The 23,534-nt window shown below is 55.1% G+C and overlaps 1 protein-coding gene across 5 annotated transcripts in view; it reads left to right on the plus strand.

The window, feature by feature from the left end:
- Positions 1–14,449, plus strand: part of TLR5 (toll like receptor 5) — a 33,337-nt gene extending 18,888 nt beyond the window's left edge. For 2 of the 5 annotated variants that reach the window (XM_059677756.1, XM_059677757.1), the window contains exons 2-8: positions 376–531; positions 3,831–3,977; positions 4,325–7,512; positions 11,608–11,844; positions 11,990–12,352; positions 12,940–13,118; positions 14,051–14,449. In XM_059677756.1, the coding sequence (XP_059533739.1) occupies positions 3,949–3,977; positions 4,325–6,917 (2,622 nt within the window). In that variant the 5' untranslated portion in view covers positions 376–531; positions 3,831–3,948 and the 3' untranslated portion in view covers positions 6,918–7,512; positions 11,608–11,844; positions 11,990–12,352; positions 12,940–13,118; positions 14,051–14,449. Of the gene's footprint in view, positions 1–375; positions 532–3,830; positions 3,978–4,324; positions 7,513–8,121; positions 8,293–9,706; positions 9,818–11,607; positions 11,845–11,989; positions 12,353–12,939; positions 13,119–14,050 lie in introns of those variants that run through there. The other 3 variants (XM_059677759.1, XM_059677755.1, XM_059677760.1) reach the window with 3 other exon arrangements.
- Positions 14,450–23,534: the final 9,085 nt, after the last annotated feature.

Here is a 23,534-nt window from a genome sequence, read left to right on the forward strand (position 1 = left end):
AGAGGTGGTCACGAACCGGACGTCTAGGCGCAAGGAGACACTTCCTCGCCACCACGGTGGTGTGACAAACGGGTTGCATTGCCAACGGGTAGGGCCTCCCTCGCTGGGGCCACGGCGGAGAGAGCTGCCCTTCAGAGCCGCTGGCTTAGATGCCCGCCTTCTGCGGCAGAGCTGGGCCTGGGTCCCTTCAGCTCCGAGGTGCCACCTGCCCCGCTTGGCAAAACGGCCTTGATCTTTGCCCCTTAAAGTTCCGCTCCGTAAGAGACACACTGAAGGTTTTGAATTCTTCTGCAAAGAAAACTGTGTGGCATAGGAAAACACCCACGTCTTGTTTTCTGTTTCATCCTCTTAATTGGATTTCCTGTTTCTCCTTAGGCCATCAAAAGGCCCGTGTCCCGGTTCACGGGAAAACTCTGGCCACCATCGCCACTGTACGGAGTTCCTACCGTCTCAGGATCGGGAGTCCTTAGGCCACCAGGGACCGAGGATGGAGGAGACCCTGTCCGCAGCGCCTGGTGTCAGGACTGGGAGGTAAGTACCCCTGAAGAAAATACATCGAATTCAAAGCATTAGTGGGGAGAGAAGCACAGCTTCCCGTTATAAAACAGGTCACGGGGATGTCAAGAGCAGCATAGAGAATATAGTCAATAAAACTGTAATAATTGTGTACGGTGACAGATGGCTACGAGGCTGATTATGGTGATTGTGGTGATCAGGTGGTCCGGTAAGTAAATGTTGAGTCACTGTGTTGTACACCTGAAACTAAGATATGTCACCTAGAGTTAAAAATGATATATTAAAAAAATTTTTTTTATTGATTTTACAGAGAGGAAGGGAGAGATAGAGTGAGAAACATCGATCAGCTGCCTCCTGCACACCCCCCACTGGGGATGTGCCCACAACCAACGTACATGCCCTTGACCAGAATTGAACCTGGGACCTTTCAGTCCGCAGGCCGACGCTCTATCCACTGAGCCAAACTGGTTACGGCTAAAAATAAAATTTAAACGCCCAGCTGGCGTGGCTCAGTGGTTGAACGTCAACCAATGAACCAGGAGGTCATGGTTCGATTCCCAGTCAGGGCACAGGCCCAGGTTGCGGGCTCCATCCCCAGTGTGGGGTGTGCAAGAGGCAGCCAATCAATGATTCTCTCTCATCACGGGTGTTTCTATCTCTCTCCCCGTTTCTGTTCCTCTCTGAAATCAATAAAATTTAAAGATAAGTAGAATGATAACAGAAACGATTAAGGAAAAATAGGAGTGGGGTGCTTAAGTTGTGCGACCTTCAGGGTCCTTGTCCTCAAGAAATTTACCGTCTGGGGCAGGGGCTGAGGCCTCATATAGTGAAAATGCTAACCTGGGGCTGTAAACAGAATATCAAGGGAGAGAGACCAAGTGTGCTATGGGCATGAGAACAACGTGGAGGTGCTGGCCCTGGGGAAGGTCAGTTGGCATCGGAGAGCCGATGAGACGGATAGAGACGCTGGAGCCCAAGGACCAGCCGGCGCAGAGACATGGGATGGAGGCCAGGTTCCGAGGAAGCCAGCTCTTCCTGGCGCCCAGGGCAAGGCTGCGGGCACAGCCAGGAGGGCGGGTTGGCCGGACGTTGGCCGCCACCTCCCAGGAGCCGCGATCCCTCTACAGCCTCGAGGCCCAGCTGCCAAGGCCGGTCCTCCCGGGGAGCCAGGGCTGGTATTCTTTGTTAAGGATCAAGTGTTGAATTAGCACAGGAGCAGCCCTGGCCCCGGCCAGAGGGGCAGGCAGGCTCACCGTGGTGCCCAACAGCAGAGGTGCCCGGTTCCTGTGGAGACACCGCGGCCCATGACTCACCCAAGCTCCACGCGTGGCGACGCTGTCCAGGCAGTTAAGCCCGGAAAGGGAACTGCTCTGCTCATGGCTGGGATTAGCGCTAAATGAATGCAGCTCCGATGAAAGCAATGCTGACCCCTCTCCCTCTGGTCTCGTTATCTTGATGGGCAGCGTGGGCAGGAGTATGGAGGCTGCATTGATGGCTGCTCTATATATTTTTAGTGATTTCAGAGAGGAAGGGAGAGGGAGAGAAAGACAAACATCCATGATGAGAGAGAATCATGGATTGGCTGCCTCCTGCACAACCCACATTTGGGATCAAGCCACAACCGAGGCATGTGCCCCGACCTCCTGGTTCATAGGATGACGTTCAGTCACTGAGCCACGCCGGCCTGGGTAAAAGGCACCATTTTACGTGTACAGTTTAGCGGCGTTAAGTACTCCTTTCTGTCTCATACCATCACCTCCTCCCTCCACTCTGCGCCATAGACCCCTAATGCCCACTTCCGCAGCAGCCTGCAGGGATTTTCAAGGTAAAGAGACGTTTTTTGCAGTATTTATGTACTTTTTAAAAATTATTATTGTTTAAAGCAGCGGTCGCCAACCTTTCAGACCTCACGGACCACCAGTTGTCTGCGGACCACCGGTTGGCGACCGCTGGTGTAAAGTAGTACATGAGTCTCCTTTTCCCCCCATCAACCCCTCCCCGGCCACTCCCACCCCCAGGACAAGCCCCCACCGCCCCAGTGTCTGTGTCCATTGGTTATGCTAATATGCATGCTTACAAGTCCTTTGGGTGACCTCTTACACCTTCTCCCCGCCCCCCCGCCCCCCCGCCTTCCTTCTGAGGTTTGACAGTCCATTTGGTGTTTCTCTGTCTCTGGATCCGTTTTGTTCATCAGTTTATGTTGATCATTATATCCCACAAATCAGATCATGTGGTATTTATCTTTCTCTGACTGGCTTATTTCGTTTAGCATAATGCTCTCCAGGCCCATCCATGCTGTTGCAAATGGTAAAAGTTCCTTTTTTTTTTTTTTTTTTTTTTTTACAGCAGCGTAGTATTCCATTGTGTAGATGTGCCATAGTTTTCTAATCCACTCATCTGCTGATGGGCACTTAGGCTGTTTCCAGATCTTAGCTATGGTGACTTGTGCTGCTATGAACATAGGGGTGCATATATCCTTTCTGATGGGTGTTTCTGATTTCTTGAGAAATAGTCCTAGAAGTGGGATCACTGGGTCAAATGGCAGTTCCATTTTTAACTTTTTGAGGAAACTCCATACTGTTCTCCACAGTGGCTGCACCAGTCTGCATTCCCACCAGCAGTGCACGAGGGTTCCTTTTTCTCCGCATCCTCGCCTGTACTTGCTGTTGTTGATTTATTGGCGATTGTTTATGTGCTCTTAACCATGGGACATGTATAAGAGGTGCTGCCGCTGTCATCAGCTTGCTTTATGGGCCACTGGTGCCCTTTTTGAGTGTTGTCTCTAGCTCCTTTCCCCCTGGGAGCCTGGGGACTTATTGTAAGTTCGCATCGCATGGTGATAATTTAGGAAGGAATCCGTATGTCACCTGATGGCAGAACTAACAGCATCAGTAACTGTTCATGCTGCTTCATCGTCGTCGTTTAAATACATGGTTTGGGGCCCTGGCCCGTTTGGCTCAGCGGATAGGGCTCTCATCTCTTGTTACCACAAATTCAAGGTCAAGCCACCGAGTTGAGTGTCTGCACTTGGGGGCCAGCGCGGAGCCATCTGTAAATAAGGTAGGAGTGAAACCAGAACGCGTTATTCTCAGCCGGCGTGCTCGCTCCCGGGGGTCTGTAGGGATTTTCCTGGCTGGTTACCCGAGATGAGGATCCATTCTGATGCTTGGGTTTCAAACAGTAGCTGCAAAACTGCCAGCAACTTGGGGGCCAACGTAGTTTCTTTCCTGCAAATAGTATCAGAACATGTGTATCCGACAGTCACTTAAAACCCTCCTTTGGGAAATCAATGTTTCTGTTCTCTTTCCTTCTAGAACAGAGGCCAGCAAATGATGACACGTGGACTGCAAGGCCTAAAGGAAGGGTTTCCCAAGCCCTGTTGCAGAGTACAAAACACGGCGGGGGTTCTGTGTCAACGAAGCGTTCATCGACATGAGGTCGGAAGGGGCCGGCTTCAGGAGGTCAGTGAACCCCCTGACACTGGGTACAAAACTTGATCGGCGAGGCAAAGGTGCCTTTTTGGAAGGCGAGGAATCGGAGCTGTCATCAGCCGCTCGCGAGGGTCCATGACCTCAAAGCAGGGAAGGCGCCGCGAGGGGTAGGAAACGCAATACGAGGGATAGAAAGACGGCGAGAACAGTGCTATACGCACCTGAAAATACCATCAACCGCCGTGTCCGGGGAGCCAGAGGGTCAAAGGGTCTAAGAGAGCAGCAGGCGCATGACATTAGGGCTCAAGTTCTAAAGACCCGTGTGCAATGCCTCGAGCTTAGAGAGCTGTGTTTCCATTCTCCCTTCCTCTCCATAGGATCATGGGAAGCCACCTTGACCTTCTCTTGGGAGTGGTGCTCCTGGCCAGCCCTGCGCTTGGGATGTCTCCCTGCTCCTCGGACGGCCGCATCGCCTTGTATCGTTTCTGTAACCTCACCCAGGTCCCCCAGGTCCCCAGCACCACTGAGCGCCTCCTGCTAAGCTTCAACTATATCCAGAACGTCACAGCCGCGTCCTTCCCCTTCCTGGAGCGGCTGGAGCTGCTGGAGCTTGGGACTCAGTTTACGTCCTTCACCGTTGACCGAGAAGCCTTCAGGAACCTGCCCAATCTCAGGATATTGGACTTGGGCAGAAGTACGATAGGCTTCTTGCATCCCGATGCCTTTCAAGGGCTGCCCCGTCTGTTTGAACTCCGGCTCTTCTACTGTGGTCTCTCCGATGCTGTGTTAAAAGACGGTTATTTCAGAAACTTGCCGTCTTTGAATCGCCTGGACCTGTCCAAGAATGAGATCCATAGCCTCTCCCTTCACCCTTCGTTCCAGGAATTAAATTCCTTGAAGTCCATTGACTTCTCCCTCAACGACATACCCATCGTATGTGAGCCGGACCTCCAGCCCCTCCAAGGGAAAGAATTCTCCTTTGTCGGGCTTGCTGCCAATAACCTGTACTTCAGGGTCTCGGTGGACTGGGGGAAGTGCGGGAACCCGTTCAGAAACATGGCCCTAGACACCCTAGATGTCTCTAAGAATGGCTGGACCGCGGACATCATCAGAAACTTCACCAGCGCCATCAACGGCACCCAGATCCTCTCTTTGGTTCTTGCCCATCACATTATGGGTCCTGGGTTTGGCTTCCAAAACATCAAAGATCCTGACCGGCACACCTTCGCGGGCCTGGCCCGAAGTTCACTGCAACGCCTGGACCTTTCCCACGGCTCCATCTTCTCCCTGGGTTTCCGCCTCTTTGAGGCCCTCCAGGAGTTGAGGGTCCTGAACATTTCCCACAACAAGATAAACACGATTGCACGGGAGGCGTTTTATGGGCTCGGCAACCTCCAACTTCTCAATATGTCCTTTAACCTTCTGGGGGAACTGTACAATCCCAACTTCTATGGGCTATCTAACGTCGCCTATATCGATCTGCAAAAGAATCACATTGGGATCATTCAGGACGAGACGTTCCGGTCCCTGCAGAGACTGCAGACCCTGGACCTGCGTGATAACGCGCTGACAACGATTCACTTCATCCCAAGCATCCCTTCCCTCTTCTTGGGTGGCAACAAACTGGCGACGTTGCCAAACACCAGATTCACAGCCGACTTCGTCCAGTTGTCAGAGAACAGGCTGGAAAGGGTGGATGAGCTCTACTCCCTTTTCCAGATCCCTCACCTCCGGGTTCTCCTTTTAAATCAAAACCGCCTTTCCTTGTGTGCCTCGTCGCCGTCTCCTGGCCTTTCCGGGAACCTCAGCTTAGAGCAGCTTTTCCTCGGAGAAAACATGCTACAGCTCGCCTGGGAGACCGGGTCCTGCTGGGATATCTTCAAGGGCCTGGCCCGCCTCCGAGTCCTCTACTTGAACAACAACTACCTGAATTTCCTCCCGCCAGGCGTGTTGAGCCATCTGGTTGCCTTAAGGGTCCTCAGCCTCAACGGCAACAGGCTGACCGCTCTCTCTCCCGGGGACTTGCCCCCTCGCTTAGAGGTGCTGGACGTGTCCAGGAACCAGCTCCTCTTTCCCGACCCCGAGGTCTTCGCATCCCTCAGTGTCCTGGACGTCACTCACAACAAGTTCATCTGTGAGTGTGAACTTGGCCCTTTCATCAGGTGGCTCAATCACACCAACGTCACCCTACTGGGGGCTCCTGCAGACATGTCCTGCTCGTACCCCAGCCCCCTGCTCGGCATGTCCCTCGACTCCCTGACCACGGAGGGCTGCGACGAAGAGGAGAGACTCACGGCCCTCAAGTTCGCCCTTTTCGTCTTGTTCACCGTCACGGTGACGCTGTTGCTCATGGCCGTCCTCATCGTCACCAAGTTCCGGGGGGCTTGCTTCCTCTGTTACCAGTCGGTCCGGGGACTTGTGTTCGAGGACCACGCCAAGACCCGAGAGCCGGACACGTACAAGTACGACGCCTACCTGTGCTTCAGTAGCAAAGACTTCGAATGGGTCCAGAACGCGTTGCTGGCACAGCTGGACGCTCAGTACAGCGCCCAGAACGGGCTCCGCCTGTGCTTCGAAGAACGAGACTTCATGCCGGGGGAGGACGTCATCGCCAACATCCACGACGCCGTGTGGAGCAGCAGGAAGGTCGTCTGTCTTGTGAGCAGACACTTCCTGAGAGACGGGTGGTGCCTGGAGGCCTTCAGCTGCGCCCAGAGCAGGAGCCTGGCGGACCTCGACGGTGCGCTCATCGTGGTGGTGGTCGGGTCCCTGTCCCAGTACCAGCTCATGAAGCACGAGTCCCTGCGAGCGTTTGTCCAGAAGCAGCAGTACCTGAGGTGGCCCGAGGACCTCCAGGACGTCGGCTGGTTTCTTCACAAACTCTCCCAGCACATACTCCAAAAGGAGAAGAAGAAAGACGGCGGCAGAGACGGCGACATTCTGCTGCAGACGATAGCCACCCACTCCTAGGCCCAGGACCCTTCGACTGCCTTCGCAGATCGCCCTTCACCTTGTATTTGCGCCGCGTCTCCATGGGGGGTCCTTTTTGAGGTTCCTTTTCCCGACTCTGAAAAAAACATAAAGCTCTTGATTTTCATAGCAACACGAACTGCAAATGGAAAGGAGCCGATCTAGAAGCTCCCAGCTGCCCCCAGAAGTCCCCGCGCTCCACCAATGTCCTGTCGGACTCAGTGATACCGTTCCCTCCTGTTGCGTCAACTGCAAGGTATTTCCTGGTCGTGGGAAGGACGCCTTGAGAAGTGACAGCTGACGGACGCCCTTCCTCCAGCGTTCAGTTCCAGGAGGGGCCGGCCAAGGGTTCGGGGCCCTCTGTGCCCTGCGGGACAACGCGAAGTAGAAAAGAAACAGAAGCAGAGGCGCGTTTCCTGCTGCCACCGTGCGAACAGTGCCCTTGCTGGGTCAAGGTCAGGCTCAGCCTCGGGGAGAAGTGGCCCCAAAGAAGCTGGGATGAGAATACCTAGAGGTCTTGTGGCCACAGCTCTCTTCCGGTCCTTGCCTTCAGCTCCTCCAGGCAGAACGCGGGCCTTGAACTTCCTGTTGGCAGGTAAGCTTTATTTCCGATTTAGCGCCGGCCTATCGGAGCTCGACATATATACAATGTGTCGGCCATTCAGCCGCTTACAGACAGACCTTAGCCTTTGGTCGCGGATCCTGGCTTGAGTTCTGATGCTGCTGTGCATTAGCCCCGTGACCTTGAGCATGTCCCACGCCCTTGACGCGCCTCGGTTTTTCACCTGTAGCATGATCGTGTCTACCTCATCGAGTTGCCAGGACACTAAATGAGCTGAGGAGGTTGGGCTTCTCAGATCTAGTTGCCCCAGTGGCCACAACAAGAGGGTGCAAACCAGGGGGTCCTCAAACTTTTTAAACAGGGGCCAGTTCACTGTCCCTCAGACCGTTGGAGGGCCGGACTATAGTTTAAAAAAAACACTATGAACAAATTCCTATGCACACTGCACATAGCTTATTTTGAAGTAAAAAAAACAAAACGGGAACAAATACAATATTTGTATTTGCCTGTGGCCCGCGGGCCGTAGTTTGAGGACCCCTGGTGCAAACACTGAGGGCCTCTTAGATGGAATCAGAATGTGTTTGAAGTTGGTTTTTTTTTTTTGTCATACAAGTTTTATTTTTCATGTTTGTGTTAATGTAGAAATGTTTTTCTGAAAGTATTAAGAAAAATCGGAAGCAAGGCAGGTTCGCCAACATCACCTGTGGCTTCCCAGTCCAGCAGGGCCCCAGGTCAGCTGCTGCTGTCGGAGGAGCACACAGAGGCCGGGGACTCGGCACTTCAGGACGCCGCTCCCTCGTCCTCACTGCGCCCCGAATCGTGACCCTCCAACACAGACTCTCACACACACACAGAGACACACACACACCCTATTCTACTATTCTACCCTTCCCTTCTGGAATGTTCTCCCATCTCCGCACACACAGCACACACACACACACACCTGCTATTGTACCCTTCCTTCTGGAATGTTCTTCCATCTCCGCACACACAGCACACACCCACACCTCCGCACATACACACCCGCTATTCTACCCTTCCTTCTGGAATGTTCTCCCATCTCTGCACACACAGCACACACACACCCATCTCTGCACATCGCAGCACACATACACCCTATTCTACCCTTCCCTTCTGGAATGTTCTCCCATCTCCGCACACACAGCACACACACACCCTATTCTATTCTACCCTTCCCTTCTGGAATGTTCTCCCATCTCCGCACACACAGCACACACACACCCTATTCTATTCTACCCTTCCCTTCTGGAATGTTCTCCCATCTCTGCACACACAGCACACACCCATCTCTGCACATCGCAGCACACACACACCCTATTCTATTCTACCCTTCCTTCTGGAATGTTCTCCCATCTCCGCACACACAGCACACACACACACACCTCTGCACATTGCAGCACACACACACCCTATTCTACTCTTCCTTCTGGAATGTCCTCCCATCTCTGCACATCCATCCTACCTGTTCTGCAAAACCCAGCCCTCCAAGCCTCCTGGGATGCCTCCAACCCAAACGCCTCTCTTCCTTCTGTGCTAACGCTTAGCACCCTAGCTGTCCCTTTCCTCTGTGTCCCCTCCCCAGCAGTTGTGATGCTTTCTGAGGCCACTTCCCAAGTCCCACTTCACAGGAGTCGCTGCATACAGGGCCACAGCGAAGGTGAGCCGTGCCCTGTGGAGAGGTGGGTGCCAGCTGGCCAGCGGAGATGCTACTTGCTAAGCCCGTGGTCAGCAAACCGCGGCTCACCAGCCACATGCGGCTCTTGGGCCCCTGGAGTGTGGCTCTTCCACAAAATACCATGTGCGGGCGCACGCGTACAGTGCGATTGAAATTTCGTGGCCCATGCGCAGAAGTCAGTATTTTGTGGAAGAGCCACACTCAAGGGGCCAAAGAGCCACGTGTGGCTCGCGAGCTGCAGTTTGCCGACCACTGTGCTAAGCAACTGCTCCTGAATTCCACTTACCAACACTTCCAAGTGGGTGAGTTGATAAACCCCACAGAGCGCGGTCCTTTGGCGTCGCTGCTAAATAGGAGGAACCGCTGCAGTTCAGCCCACGAGTGGCGAGCGCTGGCTGTGTTTGAAATGGAGACGATTCTGGAAAGTCTAGAATGTTGTTTGGCTGCTGTAAACTTCAGAGAGAATCCCGCTCATCACCCCCCAAATACAGCTGACTCTGACCATTTCTTGTTGACCATTTGAACCCGCAGGGACTGGTATTCCAGACGGGCCGGAGAGAATGGAAAGTAAACGTGGATGGACGCTTGAAATGATGAAATAACTCTCTTTGGAGGAAGGAGAAGACGAAGCCCAGGTGTTAGGTAGATAAATGCTCACCTGCCACAAGACAAAATCAACTTATTTTTTAAAATACATTTTTATTGATTTCAGAGAGGAAGGGAGAGGGAAAGAGATAGAAACATCGATGATGAGAGAGAATCATTGATTGGCTGCCTCCTGCATGCCCCCTACTGGGGATCGAGCCCACAACCCAGGCATGTGCCCTTGACCAGAATCGAACCTGGGACCCTTCAGTCCACAGGCCAACACTCTATCCACTGAACCAAACCAGCTAGGGCCGTGGTCGGCAAACTGCGGCTCGCAAGCCACATGCAGCTCTTTGGCCCCTTTGAGAGTGGCTCTTCCTGAGCCTTAGGAGTACCCTCATTAAGTTAGTAACAATGTACCTACCTAGATAGTTTAAGTTTAAAAAATTTGGCTCTCAAAAGAAATTTCAATTGTTGTACTGTTGATATTTGGCTCTGTTGACTAATGAGTTTGCCGACCACTGAGCTTGGACAAGACAAAATCAATTTAAAATGCCTAGAATGTTGAGTCAGGAAATAGCATTCTGAGGGTACATTGAGAAATATGAAATGCCAGAAGAAAGAACCACATAAACTAATTGCCAAAGGGAGTTCTGCTCAATCCGTCCATTGGAAACACCTAGAAGAGCTGCAGAAACGATTCTTTAAATCGGTTTAAAGGCATTGGGGGAAAATAAATAAAAGCATTGGCGAGCTACAAAGCAGGAACGAGGGCCGAGATCCAAGAGAAGAAGAAAATCAAGAGCGATGACCACATTTACAGCGAGCCCTTCTACAAAGGCCACCCAGGAATCAAACAGGCAAACCCCAGCCCATGAGAATTACACATGTATCCGAAAAGCACTCTCATCACCAGAGCATGAAAGGACTACACGTCGATAAGAAAAGGACAAGGGTCTTAAGAATTTCCCATAAAGGAGACTCGATGTCCAAAAGCAAATGAAAAATAAAATATTCAACCTCCGTTAGTCATCGGGGACATGCAGATCAGCACCACACTGTGACATCACCACACGCCCAGCAGCACGGCTCACATGAAAATGACTGGCAGGATTCAGGATTAACCAGGGTGTGAGCGGTTAACACTCAACTACGTTATTGGTGAGAATGTAAATTGGTGTCACTTGCAAAAAACGAGCTCTCGTTATCTGCTAAAGTTGAGGCCACACGTGCCCTTTGACACTGCACTTCAGCCCATAGGTATACACACATCAGAAACCCATGTACATGTGGTAGATCAGTCCATCCAGAGCTTATAGGACACCCTCCCCCAGATACCTTATCTTCATTAGGAACGGCCTCTGGTCTAAATGTGCTCGTTTCTCAGCTGCAGCAGCCGTGCTTGGGGGTGTGGGGGCCTAGAAAGATCGAAGAGAGCTGGGGTGGGGAGTATAAGCTTTCGTTATGAATCAGTGATATGGCTTAATGCTTAATGTTTAACTCTCTACATGCATTTCATTCATACTTTAATCATGACAAAAATAATCAATCATGGCAAAAATAATCCATGCATGCATGCATACATAAAAGGGAGCCAACTTCTGCCCTTGGCAGAAATAGGATTCGCCCCAATTTGAAAATTAAACCACCGACAAAGAAAAACGACATCATTTCCACAGGTGGACGATATACCGTATATCATGTTTGGCTCGATTTTCTTTTCCTTAAGATTAAAGGGACTTTGCACCTGTTTGACCGTGCAGTTAAGTATTTTATTCCTCCACGGCCACAAGACCTTCCATGTAGGCCGGCGTTTTAAGAAACCAAACGTTTGTCTTTTACAGACGATCCCCTGGAAGGGACGGGCGCGGGGTCCTCTCGGGCGCCCAGCCCCGGGCGAGTGGGACAAGGCGGCTTTATTCCTGCATCTCGGGGACCTGAGCCAACAGGCCGGGAGGTTTGTTTTGATTCCCAGCTCCGACGCTACCTCCGCGAGGCCTTGCTTTTCTGTCTCCCCTCGCCGCAGTGTGATACAAGCAATGACATCATGTCTCCTCGGGGCCGGCCCCTCCCGGAAGCAGGTGCGTGGGCAGAGTGGTGGCCTTGGCACTGCTGGGCTGGGCTGGGCTGACCTGGGTTTGCCGCTCCCATAGCCCTCGGGGCCTAACACCTGAGGCCGCTTTCATGGTTTTTCCAGCGACCTGCCCTCTCCTTCCCCCTCTGCAGCTGTTACCGGACCAGCCTGCGGGCCGTGCCAAGCCCTAAGGGGCTTGCAGAATTAAGTCACGGTGTTGCCGTGTGCTGGTCCGCGTGGAACAAGAGGACCTTTTTGGAGAGGGACCAGGACTCACCAGGGGCCCTTCCGTGGAGGCCGTCGGCTAGCTGTGGAGCAGAGGAGGGAACGCTGGGATCGAGGCACCGGCTGGTGGAGGTGCCGCCCTCGCCTGGCCCAGGCTGGAGTCCCCCGATGAGCGGGGGCAGGAGCTCCCCGGCCCGCACCCTCCTCGGGGCGGAGACATGCTGGCCCCACGTCGGAAGAGCAAGCTGTCGCCGGCCAGCTGGGTGCTGCCGACCTGCTTGGAGGCCCAGGTACGGGGGTTTGGTTGCTGGTGGGGATTTCTGCCCAGAACGAAAAGGCGTGGGAAACCGCGGCATCGTTCTAACACAAGGGACAGGCGCTGCAGGACCTGGTGGGGCCCCGGGTTGGGGGGGGGGGGGCGGGTGGCTGCTTGCTCACAGCGGCCTTCTGGGGTCCCAGGGCTCCCGGGTCTGCCTTCGGCTCCTCCGGCCCCCATGCTGGGAACCTGACCTCCTTGGAGGGCTAGGCACCACCTCTGGGAATCCGAACAGGGAACCCCCGAGCTGTGTTTTGGGGTTTTTTGTTGTTTTTTAAACATCCGATAAAATGGGCAGCTCCCCAGGGCACTTCAGTGCATTTTGACATTTGTCTCTCCACGCATGTAATCACCACCTCAATCGAGATAGAGTATTTCTGTTGCTCTGGAAAGTTTGGTCTTGCCCCTTTCCTGACAATACCCACCGTAGGCTACGCCGGCTCAGATAACCGCTGTCCCGACTTCCATCGACATAAACTAATTCTGCCTGTTGTAGAACGCCACGTGAACAGAATCATTCCGTCTTGTGCATCTGGCTTCCTTTACTGCTCATTTTCTGAGGTGCTCCCAGAGGACGCATCGATCGGCGTGTTTTCCTTGTCGTGGCGTTGCACGGTTTTTACCGCAGTTTCTTTATCCGGTTGAGGTTTGCTGCTTCCAGCCCTTTGGGTGGCTGCCAGCTACTAGCGACTACAGACAAAGCGACAGGGTTCTTGTGGACATGTGTCCATTCATCTTGGGTAAACATCTAAGAGTAGAATTGCCAGGTCATAGGGTTAAGTATACACCGAGTGGCCAGATGATGATGACCACCCCATCAGCACGATGAAGTGAATTAGTTATGCAAATAATAATAATAAAACCTTGAGAGTATTTATTTGCTTAGGAAGTTTTCAATATTCAGTATTTTTGGACGTGTCAGTGAAGTACTGATGGGGTGGTCGTCATCATCTGGCCACTCAGTGTGTGTCTTACATCGAGAGAAACGTCCCAGCAGTTGTCACATTCCACGCGCCTGACTAGGTAAGAGGTCCCAGCTGCCCCACACCCTCGCCGGCACTTGGTATTGTCAGCCTTTTGCACTGCAGCCTGTGGAGTGGTTGGGAAGTGGTATCTCCTAGTGGTTTCCACGTGCATTTTCCTAGTGGCCACGTGGAACGCCATTCCCCGTGCTCGTTATCCATTCACACGTGTTCTTTCGTGCAGCGTTCATTCAAATGCTCTGCCCATCTTAACACAGTGCGCACCGGTAGTTTCATTGCTGGCTTTACCCAGCGGCCAGATAAGTTTTTATTGAACGAGAACAAAAAACGTTTTCCGAAGTCTCATACTTTAAAAAGATATTCGCTGGTAAGAACATGTAATAACTTCAAAATGCAGTGGGTATTTAATTTTAAGGCGTGCCTTCAGCATTTACGTAAAACGCTGTGTAATACGAAAATGGGGGAATGCTCCTGGTCCGACGCAGTGTGTTAAGTGGCTTATCTTTTTATCATTAATTGGTAGGCATGAGGAACTGTATTTAAAGGGCCAGAAGGTTGAGAACCACTGCCCTAAGAGAACAATATCCTAGGTAGAAGTCTTTGTCAGATGTAGGGAATATTCCTATTTTCTCTCAGCCTATAGCTCGCCTCTCCGTGATATTTTTTAAAAATATGTCTTTATTTTTTAGAGAGAAACATCCATCACCTGCCTCCTGCACACCCCCACCCGGGGACGGAGCCTGCAGTGGGGGCAGGTGCCCTGTCAGCCCTCAGAGTCACCCTGCCAGCACCTTGACCTTGGATGCCAGCCTCTGGACTGTGAGACCTCACGTTCCTGCCATACAAGGAGCCCTGGCGCCGTGCTGCCGGGGGCGTCGGCTCCCCTGCTCCTTGGAGGGGCCTGGCCGGTGTCCCTGCTGGAGACGCAGCGAAGCGAAGGCCAAGGCCGGCCCGCGGGGAGGCGGCTGATAAGGAGCATCGGGTGACAAGGCGCAGCCTGCAGGGCCCAGAGGGGAACCAGACTGCACTGCCCACCCCGTCGTTCCAGCGCCTAAGGCAGAGGCGTCCAGGTTCCTGGCCCTCAGGCCCAGGTGCCGCCTCAGTGGTACCCGGGCACCCTCTGTGCCCCGTGCCCGCGGCTCCCCTCCTGTGGCTTCCAGCACTGGGTTTATCTCTGAGCTCGTTCCTCCCTCACCCATAAAACGTGGACTCCACAGTCCCCCTGACTTGAACATGCGAAGGGTCTTGGAGTCATTGTGACCCCCTAAGACAGCGGTTCTCAACCTGTGGGTCGCGACCCCTTTGGCGGTCGAATGACCCTTTCACAGGGGTCGCCTGAGACCATCCTGCATATCAGATACTTACATGACGATTCATCACAGTAGCCACATGACAGTGATGAAGTAGCCACGAAAATAATGTTATGGTTGGGTCACCACATGAGGAACTGTATTTAAAGGGCCCGAAGGTTGAGAACCGCTGGCCTAAGAGAACGAGTGTTCTGACAAGCGGGGCGGGGAGGGTGGGCGGTGGTGTCTCTGGTCACGGGGTCCCCACTGGGGTCCCCAGCAAAGCGACCCCAATGGGAGCCCAGGCTTTCAGGGGAGTTTTCCCCGTCTACTGATGGGGATGAAAAGCAGGTCCTAAAGAACTGGGGAGTTTCCTCTGGGGTACATACGCTAGAGGACCCCCATCCCTCCCTAGTGCCCCCTCCCCGCCCCCCCCCCGCCCCCCAGAGGGGTGCTGGCCCGTCCTCTGGCTCACCCTCCTGTGCCCTTTCTCCCGGTCGCCCCCAGATGGCGCTGCAGGACCACAGCCCCGGGCTGGGCCGTCCTCAGCCCGAGGCTCCCCACTTGCCCGAGCCGCCTTCCTGGTTCTCCACTACCTTCTGGAGCTTCCAAGTCATCCATCAGGCGTCCAGGGGTCCCTACCACCGGACGTGGGAAGCGGCAGGGGGCTGAGAGCCTGGCTGTGGAGTCCATAGGGCCAGCCAATCAGCCGGCCCTCCTCCTGCCCCAGCGCCCAGGGGACCGCCCTCCCGGCACCCCTTCTGCCCCCAGACACCCTAGAGCAGTGATGGCGAACCTATGACACGCGTGTCAGAGGTGACACGCGAACTCATTTTTTTGGTTGATTTTTCTTTGTTAAATGGCATTTAAATATATAAAATAAATATCAACAATATAAGTCTTTGTTTTACTATGGTGGCAAAGATCAAAAAATTTCTATATGTGACACGGCACCAGAGTTCAGTTAGGGTTTTTCAAAATGCTGACACGCCGAGCTCAGAAGGTTTGCCATCACTGTGTGTACAGCATCACAGCCACATGCAGACACGGGCCTCACTGGGGGGTGGCGGGGACACCTCGTGTGCCTCACGCGCAGAAACGAGGAAAAGTAAACACAAGACCATCTTCAGAGATGGAGCCGGCCAGCCACACCGCGAGGGCTCCGCGCCCCACACCAGATCGCTCCTCGGAGGCAGCTGTCCCCCCATCGCAATAAAGTAGAAACACCCAGAGCCGCCTGGACCCCATGGCTGCGCAGTGCTGGGGGTCAGGGCGGGCGGGCGGGCGTCGGGGTCAGGCCAGGGGTTGGCTGGGGTGGGTGGAGCCCCCGCCGCCCCGAGGCCTCAGAGATACTGCTCCTCTCCCCCTGGGCCTCTCGGCGCTCTCCCGCAGCGGTCGCATCCTGGGGGCCTCGGGAGGGGGCGTCGGGGGGTGCGGGGCTGTGTGTGTCCCGTCTCGGAGCAGCCACAGCCATGGCCTCACCTCTCCCAGGCGTCTCAGGTCTCCCCCCACCCCCGCTTGCCCCCCCATGAAGGGCAGAGTGAGTGGCCCAGGGGTGTTCATGGGGCAAAGTTGAATCTGCCTGGACCCCTTCCCCAAAGCCCCAGGATCAGGGGTCCCTTGAACCAGAGCCAGACCCTGCGTTTTGGGGATACCAGGTGGCCACTTGGGGCTGGGTTGGCTGTCCAGTGGCACCTCGGGCCAGGACGTGTTGGTCCCCCTCGCCAGCCCCCCGTGTGCCGGCCTGCGTGGAGCTTAACCGTGAGTCTGTGGCCCCTGACCCCACGCCGCCGCCCTCAGGACACGGACACGTTTGTTCGCGCTCTCGGAACCTTCGGGGGATGCTCTTCCACACGACGGTGGCTCCGTAAGGGAGCAGCTCAGTGACATAAACTGAACTAGAGCTTCGGGGTGTCGGGGTGATGGGGAAGGACCCTGACCTTCCCTGAAAGCCGGGACGTGGGCTCCAGGCCAGAGGCCTCCTCCACACCGGCCCCTCTGCCCACACTGTGCCCAGTGGGGGCTGCACGAGGCACAAGTGCCCACAGAAGCCACGGGGGCACCAGGACACCGGTCTCCAGCCGCCCTCTGGTGCTGCCCGCGGAGACCCCGTGCCCCTGCCCGCGGGGGGGGGAGGGGGGAGGAACAGACTGGAACGGAGCCGTCTCCGGGCCGCGGTGGCGTCCGGGCCTGGGCCCGCTGCGGTTTCCTTCCTCTCCCAGCGGCTGCTATCGGTCCTTCCCACTCATCCCCGGACCCAAACGAACCTTTGGGAACCCCTGGGGGTGGGGGGGAGAGGGGCTCCCCGAGCCAACTGCTTCTGAACGCCTGTCTCCAAGCAGGAAGGCTGCTCTTTCCTGTTTAGACATCGTGTCTGGCAAGAGGAAGTCGAGAGCAAAGCAACAATAACGATGACAGAAACCCATGATAGCGAACGGCGCTGGTATCCAAGATGGCTTTTGTGGGAGGCCTGCCGGGCCGAGGGACTCAGTGTGACTGTGGGCTGTTGTGGTCGGACGATGGGCTGTGGTGGGGGGCGGGGGTGGGACCGCTTAGGGGCGCCCCTGGATGCACGAGGGGCCCTCCAGGATCGGGGAGAATGGAGAGCTTTGCCGTCGGCCCAGGTTCCAATCCCACCCCAGCTCGTGCCAACTGCTGGACTCGACTAGCCACTCAGCTCCCCTCCTTGCAGCTTCCTGGGCTCAGACCAGACAGTAGCCACCCCCCGTGTGCACGCACAGCCCGCACCTGGGACGTCTGGGGACCGCCGTGAAGAACACCCAGGCTGAGGGTGCGAGCTCTCGCTCACCTTGCCAGGAGAACGGCGGGTCCGAAAGGGGCCCGGGGCTTGGTTCCGGCGGGAGGAGAGACCCCATCAGGGCAGCGGGTCCCAGGCCTGACTCAGTTGTCCTTGGGAGCCATTGGGCTGCTCTAGGCGAGCCCCTCGTGCCCTCAGTCCCTGCCAACGGGGTAACCTCTGCCCAGTGCACCGCCTGTCCTCACCCCCCGCCCCCACCCCGGTGCTCAGTGCAGCTCGCTCCACACACCCTAAGCGGCCTGCTAGGCAATGTGTCTGGACATACAGAGGGAAGCAGGAAAGGATCATGGGAATGGTTCCCGGACCCCATGGGAGGAGCAATCTCCCAGCTCTTAGCTCCTGAGCGTGGGCCTCTCCACGGAGTTCAAGTCCATAGGGTGCTGGCGGGAAGGCCGCTCCAACGCCAGAAGGCACCCCTGCCTGTGAGGATCGCACGGGGGGGGGGGGGGGGGGGACAGTTTGATGCTTCATCTAGACCAGCGGTTCTCAACCTGTGGGTCGCGACCCCTTTGGCGGTCGAACGACCCTTTCACAGGGGTCGCCTAAGACCATCCTGCAGATCAGATATTTACATGACGATTCATCACAGGAGCAACATGACAGTGATGAAGTAGCAACGAGAATAATGTTATGGTTGGGTCACCACATGAGGAACTGTATTTAAAGGGCCAGAAGGTTGAGAACCACTGGTCTCGACTCTGGGGGCTGCTTCAACGCCAACCTTGTTTACGGGGAGAACTGACAGAGCAGGAAACCGAGGCACAGAAGAGCACGCGGCCAGGCCAGGTAAATACTGTGCCAGATGGGAGCGCGTGGATCGGCCCCGCTGACTCGCGTCCCCTCCTGGGCTCTGCCGGCCCGGCTGCCTGTCCTGATGTGACTGTGTCTGATCGTCCCATGGGACCATGAACACACAGGAACCAAGGGTAGCGCCCACTGAGCCCAGCCGCGCTGGAGCCAGAAATAAACGTGTAAAGGCTGATGGCTGAGCTCTGAGCTTGTAACACCCGGCGATGAGCTAAGAGCCTGTGAGAGCAGCTGAGCATGAGTTCAGAGGCCTGAACCCCCCAGGCGCGCACTTCCCCGGTGCTGGCCACGGGAGACACGGAGCGCCCCGCCCGGCCCGTGTCCACCCACACACTGCCCCCGTGGTGCATCGGTCCCGGCCCTGCTCCGTGCTGTCATTCACTGCGTCCCGGGACCACAGCAAACGATCTCTTTCTAAAGAAAGAAGTGACCACGGAGACGGGGTGCGGGCGCTGGCTGCTCCGTGGCTGAGGTCACCGGGCGCTGCCCTCCCCCGGCTCCTGGTCCCCTCCGCCCCGGGGGCTCCTCTCCACCGGCCCCCCCTTCGCCCCCCCTTTAACCCCCCCCCCCCCCCCAGATCCAGCAGACTGACCGCTCCTTTCAGCGCACAGCACACAGCAGCCTCTCTTAAGCCAGGAAGTTTGCTCTCTGTCCGCTTCTATTTTGGGAGTTTGGACTCAGCCCTGGAATTTTGCGGGCCTGGGAGGAATTGGCCAGCCTCAGCTCTTTGCTTTGCACTGGCTCCCTCTCCACAGCACCCTGCTCCCCAGGACAGAGCCCCTGATGTGCACCCCTTCTCCGCCCCCGCCCAAGGCGGCTGCGGGAGAGCCCAGCGCCTGGTCCCCAGGTTGGCAGCCGGAGAAGTGAGGGACCAGGGCATGTCGGCTGTCGTGCCCCCCCCCCCCAAGAGGCCCTGGTGCAGGGAGAGGCTAACGACTTGGCGATTTTCTGGAGCCGAAGTGTATGGTCTGTGATCGCTAACCTAGAATATCTGAGAAGGTTCCCTTAAGAGACGTTAGGGCAAAATAGAAGAGTAGCCCTTAGAAAGAGGGGCTCCTGGCTGCCAAAACAAACCCACCGTGACGATCTGGGTGTGACCAGGCACCCCGGCCAGCCTGTGGTTTGTGTTGATACTGGGAATTGGGTTTTATTCGCTGTGTTATGGCCGGCATGAGGGAGGGAGAGGAGGGGGAAGGAAGCCAGCTCAGAGCTATATGTCCAAGGACACAGTGGACAAAGAGAAAGAGCGGACGGTTCTGTGCCAACCACCCCTCTAGCCTCAGCAGGGAAGATGGGGCTCCCAGGGGAGAAAAGTCTCGCTTCCACTGACCGAAAACTCACCCTCTCACCTCAGGGCTTTAGCTCCTGCAGCAGCCAAGACTTCGGCTAGACAGTAGGAAGAACTTCCCGTCACTTCCTGAACCACGGCTGTCTGGGTGACACCCATTCACCACGGCCAGACCCCGCCAACAACGCCCAAGCCGTCTATAATGGCAGGCCCCTCGTGACAGGGGAGCCACGAGTCAGACTTACAGGAATCGAGTCTTTCCAACAATCCCGGGTCCAGAAGGACCTGTTCCCTGCTTGGCAAGACGCACAGAATTTCAGACCTTGGAGCCGGGCTGCTCACCCTCAGCCCTGTTGGCGCTTGGGGTCAGACACTTCTTTGGCGGGGGGTGGGGGGGGTGGGATCCTGTGCCCCATGGACCACCTGGGAATCTGCCAAGCGTAATTCATAATCAAGAGCTTTTTCAAAGTCTTTTGGCTCTGGCCTGACACCATTAAACATTCAAGTACACGTCTCCCAGCTCTGCCTCTGAGCTTAAGGGCCGCCTCCTCATTGCCACTGACCTCCCCAAGCAGCCTCGCTGCAGGGAGGGAACCCAGCAGACGCCTCAGGGATGCAGGGTTTTATTCTGGTCTATACATCAGCCTCTGTGAGTCTGGCTAATGGGAGTCTGCCTCCCGGGCCAGACCCGTTCTTGGTGTGCGGACAGCCAGGTGTCTGGGCAGATGAGGCCCAGAGCCAGACCGTGGGATTGTCAGAATCGCCGAGAGGAGGCCCCTGTGGGGTCTTTCCCACGTTCATCCCTCCTTGTCGCCCTGTAGCTCCACGAGCTGACCCCACAGTGTCGCGATGGTGAGGAACCGCGGCCGAGCGAGCACAGACCCCAGTGGGGTGTCCGCACTGACGTGCGCACAGACCCCGGCACTCACACGCCGACGGATGGGACCGGCCTGGATAGTGTCTGGACGCTGCCCTGCAGGGGCTCCATGGGCGATTTTCTTTTTTCTTTTTTTTTTTTTCATGAGCAAAGCACGGAGAAGTGCCTGGCTTAGAGATTTTTTTTTTTAAAAAAAGCCCCGAAAGTTAATGAAAAGGAGCACATGCTCCCAATGGCTTGGAAACAGCGAGTACAAGACTATTGTGTTAATCAGTCTGCCTGTTTATACTCAATAAAAGTGCCTTTAATTCAATTACTTCCAATTCTCTGTCTATTCACTCGACAAAAAGAGAGGTTTGCAATAATGAACTTGAAAAATAAAATTTCAGCTGCCTGAACCAAAAAAAATGGTACATCTGGGGGCGGGGGGCGATCAGGGAGTCCGCGTTGGCCGTGCTCAGAGCTGGTTCGTCCACACTCAGTGCCCCGAAATCCAGTGATGTGCTGCAGGGACAGCAGCGGCACAAGTTTCTGCGTGTGCCTCTGCGTCGGCTCACGAGCTGCCTGAGGTTGACTTAAGCCTCTGCCTGGACCTTCGTCGGGATCTCTAGGTATAAATGATTTTTTAAAAAATCATCATAAAGGAAAATTCTGTTTCTTACACAAAATCTCCAGTGCTGCTTCTTACACGTAGTGCTGTCCCCTTCTCCTTCTCCTGGGAACCCCTTTCCACGGACTCCTCTGAGCCCAGGTCACACGCACACCCACCCCGCCCTGACCGGTCGCTCAGTTTGTTAGAGCATCATCCTGACCCCCAGCCAGGGCACAAAAAAAAAAAAAAAAAATAGCCTCCCAGCCCGGCTGGCCTGACTCAGTGGTTGAGCATCAACCTATGAACCAGGAGGTCACCGGTTCGATTCCCGGTCAGGGCACAGGCCCCAGTTTCAGGCTCGATCCCCTGTGTGGGGGGCATGCAGGAGGCAGCCGATCCATGATTCTCTCATCGTTGATGTTTCTATCTCTCGCCCTCTGCCTTCCTCTCTGAAATCAATAAAAATATATTAAAATTTAAAAAGTAATAATGCATCCCACTTGTACAAAAAGTTCTATAAATGAAACCGCATTATTTCTGTAAGCCGCGTGTGACCACGGTGTGCACCTCTGAGAAGGCAGGGTTGGTGGAGGTTAGCTTCCTACGTCATGTTTGCACATTTCCAACAAGAACTTAAGTGAAAATAATTGATAAAGAATATCAGTGACACAGGGCTGGATCTGGCATTAGCCAAGTATCTGACAGTCTCTGTCCTTCATCCCCACCCCCTTGAGTCACACTGGGGCCTAGATCGGGTCCCCCCAATACCCCGTAGTATCAACTGTCTTCCCTTCCCTTCTTTGCTGGGAGGCAAGCTCCCCAGGTACATCCAGGATGACACGGCCACCTCCCCCACGGCCACCTCCCCCACGGCCACCTCCCCCACGGCCACCTCCCCCAGCACCTAACAGCTGGTTCAGTTGCTCTCGCAGGACAAAGAGGCCAGGACGGTGTGGGGCCTCGTGCCGGTACTTTCCCTGGCACAAGGGAAGTGCTGTCATTGTCAAAGCCCTTTCTTACCACTATTATTGCAAAAAAGACAAGGACCCTTGCAGTCACCACTTCTACTTAACGTTGTACTGTGAGGCAAGCGGAGGCGGGAAGACTCAGATCTCTAGGAATAAGCCTATGGAAGGGTGTGCAAGACCACGTGGATATACACCAGTTCCTTTGTCCATCCATCCATCCATCCATCCATCCATCCATCAGCTTACGTTGCCTCCATACCTGGGCTATTAGAAATAATGCCGTCATGAACATGGGAGTGGAGCTTTTAAATTTTTTTTCAAGACACCCCTTTCACGTCCTTCAGATATAACCCCAGAAGTAGAACTGCCTGATCGTTCTATGTTTAATTTTTTGTTATGTTTTGGAGAGAGAGAGGGGAAGGAGAGAGAGCTAGAAACATCAATAATGAGAATCATTGATCGGCTGCCTCCTGCACACCCCCCCACTGGGGAACGAGCCCACAACCCCGGCATGTGCCCTGACCGGGAATCGAACCCTGACCTCCTGGCTCCTAGGTCAACGCTCAACCACTGAGCCATCCAGATCGGGCTTCTTTTTCTTTTTTAAAAAAATCGATTTTGAGAGAAAGAGGGAGAGAAACATCGCTGTGTTGTTCCACTTGTTCGTGCATTCACTGGTTGGTTGTATGTGCCCTGACTGGGGATGGATCCCACAACCTTGGGGTTATGGGATGATGCTCTAACCACCGAGCCACCCGGCCAGGACTCCTCTCGGTTTCCAAGCTCTAACCGAGCCATCCTCCCTCAGGCCCTGCTGCACCCACCCACCCGCCCTGTCTCTCTCTGGGAGATGCCGGGGCAGGGAGACAGGGCCCCCTCTCGGGACAGCGGGGAGGCCCGGGCAGGAAGCTCAACTCTGTTTGACATGGCTGTCCTCACCCAGCCCTGGTCCTGGCCCAGATCCTCAAAAATAGATCTGCCAGGCCCCGGGGAAGGAAAGGGACCGCCGATTCGAAGGCGGGTAAACAGGTTTAAAGGGGAGCGGGAGGGGGGAGCGAGGGCGGGGACCCTCCCTTCCTCTGTCCCTCCTGTCACAAGGCCCAGCCGCCGGTGACACAGGATGGTCCTGAGCCAGGGTGAGAGGGGAAAGTTGAAGTTCTAGGAGTGACATGGGTCCTCAACAGGTGGCTCTGTCCTGTCCCTTCACTGGGAGCCTCTGCAGGGACATCGGCCACCGCCCACATCACAACCACTTTCTCTCTGTGACAAATGAGGCCCAGGCCCCACCACCTTGGAAAGTGGGGGTTCCCGCCCGAGCTGGTTTGGCTCAGTGGATAGAGCGTTGGCCTGTGGACTGAAAGGTCCTGGGTTCGATTCCTGGTCAGGGTTTGATGCCCAGGTTGTGGGCTCGATCCCCAGTAGGGGGCGTGCAGGAGGCAGCTGATCCATGATTCTCTCTCATCATTGATGTTACTCTCTCTCTTGCCCTCTCCCTTCCTCTCTGAAATCAATTAAAATATTTTTTTTTAAAGAA

The sequence above is a fragment of the Myotis daubentonii genome, chromosome 20, assembly GCF_963259705.1.
Source record: "Myotis daubentonii chromosome 20, mMyoDau2.1, whole genome shotgun sequence".
Classification (NCBI taxonomy): Eukaryota; Metazoa; Chordata; class Mammalia; order Chiroptera; family Vespertilionidae; genus Myotis; species Myotis daubentonii.